We start from the raw sequence: 2,164 nt of genomic DNA, 5'->3' as shown, positions 1-2,164 counted from the left end.
AGATAGATATAGATATACATATATAGTCATTCAATTAATTCAAACAATTATTTTTAAACACATTGATAATTCAACAAGTTAGTTACAAACAAGGGAACATTCTTTTTAATTCTTTTTTTATCAACTTTACAATCAGAATAAATTAAGGAAAGTCAGCCCTTCTGGGCACATGCTACATCACAGTGGCTATTTCATGAAGAAAGTGTTTCAACATTACCTCTACTGGTTTCTGTTTCTTTTTCTTCTGTTTTTTAGACAGCCTAAGGGTAAATATAAATGAAAATGTCAGACAGTTGACTGTGTACAGATTCATTAAGTAAAAAGAAGACAATATTACAACAGTAAATTAAGCAGTAAACTATTAAGAACATTTAACATCATAAAGCATTAAAAGGAAACGAAAAATATTAACATTAAGAAATTATAACAATGGCTCAAATGAAATTGATAGCAATTAGCTGGTGAGTAAGTGCCTGGCTATAGAGCTGCTTTTAATGAAATCATAATAGAGCTGCTGCTGCTGCTATCAGCTGCCATCAAGTCAATCCCAACTTCTGGTAACAGCACATGTGTAGAGCAGAACTGCTCCGTGGGGTGTTCACAGCAACGACCTTTCACAAGCAGATCAATGATCACATATGCTGTAAAAATTAGCTATATCCAGTTAAACATTAATCCCTTAATGAGCAAATACTAACTGAAAAATATGAGTGTAACAGAATAATTTCCTTGGGATAAATCAGCACTTATCTGCAATTGCTAAGTAAGATAATTATAGACAGTAGCATTTAATGTATACTTTTGTTTTGGTGAATCTTCCACTTCCTCCTCAGAACTGGCATTCAATGTATTTTCATCAGTTGGAGATCCTGAAAATTTCTCTTCCTCCTCTTCCAACTGTTGTTTTAATAAGGCGACCATTTCACGATGCTTCTTTGATTTTTCATGATTCTTCATGCTGCAAGAGCAATTGCAAACAAGATGTGTTCCTCCATCTTGGATGATTAAGTCAACATCAACATTTTACCATTAACTAAACGTGGTGGCGTTGAAGGATAAGCAATGGACTATAAACCACGAGGTCAGCAGTTTGAGCCCACCAGCCACTCCAATGAAAAAGATGAGGCTTTCTGCTCCCTCAAAGATTAATAGCCTCAGGAACTCTATACAGGGTCATTATGAGTCAGGACCAACTCAATAGCACTTTAACAACAAGAAGCAACATCAAAAAGAGAAAACAACACAATCAGGATTTCTCAGACATTAGATACACCGGGAGCCTATGACCTCGATTGCTCTTCCCAAATCCCAGTATTCCTCCTTCCTTTTATCTATGATTTTCTTCCCTTTTTGGGGGGGCCAAGTTATCTGTTACTTTTATTTTCCAGTCCTTTGCAGGCCTTCTCCACTGTATCTTTTTAATCACTAAGTGCTTCCTGAGTCCTTACCATCCAGGAGTGCTGGGGCTTTCAGAGATCTGGGGAAACTGTCAGTTAAACATTTCTAACTCTAAAATACCCCATGGATTGGGAGGTGGTGGTGTGAGGGCTTGAAGCACAAGAATAATTTGCTTTTATCAACAGCTGCCTCTCCTGATCACCAAACATGTGAGTTCTGTCAAATCTCTCTTTCTTTGTGTCTAACACTCAACAATGTCTATTTCACTGCATTCATACGCAAATCTGCTGCACAAGACCTATTTAAGGTGTTCAAGAGCAAAGATGTCAGCAGTTTGAAGACTAAGTGATGCCTGACCCAAACCAGGGTATTCTCAGTAGCTTCATATGCATGTGAAAGTTGTACAATGAGTAAGGAAGACTGTAGAAGAATTGGTGCGATTGAGTAATGATGTTGGAGAAAAATATTACAGGTACATGAAATGCCAGAACAAACCTGTGTTGGTAAGAAGTACAACCACAATGCTCCTTAGAAGCCAAGATAGACTTAGTCTCTCTTACTTCGGACACGTTATCAGGAGGGATCAGTTCCTGGAGCAGAATATCATGTTTGGTAAAGTGAAGGGTCAGGAAAGAGGGAGATCCCCAACACAATAGACTGGCACCGTGGCAGCAGCAATGGGCTCAAGCATAGCAGCAATTATGAGGATGGCACAGGACTGGGTAGTGCTTCGTTCTGTTGTACATATGGTCACTATGGATGAGAA

General features: G+C 38.3%; 1 protein-coding gene across 1 annotated transcript in view; it reads right to left on the bottom strand.

The window, feature by feature from the left end:
* The window catches only part of DNAJC21 (DnaJ (Hsp40) homolog, subfamily C, member 21), a 57,414-nt gene that overhangs the window by 31,004 nt on the left and 24,246 nt on the right, over positions 1-2,164 (bottom strand). The window contains exons 8-9 of the mRNA XM_006875383.1: positions 800-958; positions 218-260 (exon numbers count right to left, since the gene is read on the bottom strand). Coding sequence (XP_006875445.1) covers positions 218-260; positions 800-958 — 202 coding nt within the window. The remainder of the gene's footprint in view (positions 1-217; positions 261-799; positions 959-2,164) is intronic.

This window comes from Chrysochloris asiatica, unplaced genomic scaffold, assembly GCF_000296735.1.
Source record: "Chrysochloris asiatica unplaced genomic scaffold, ChrAsi1.0 scaffold00324, whole genome shotgun sequence".
In the NCBI taxonomy this organism is placed as follows: Eukaryota; Metazoa; Chordata; class Mammalia; order Afrosoricida; family Chrysochloridae; genus Chrysochloris; species Chrysochloris asiatica.
This window is presented reverse-complemented; position numbering and strand designations above follow the sequence as displayed.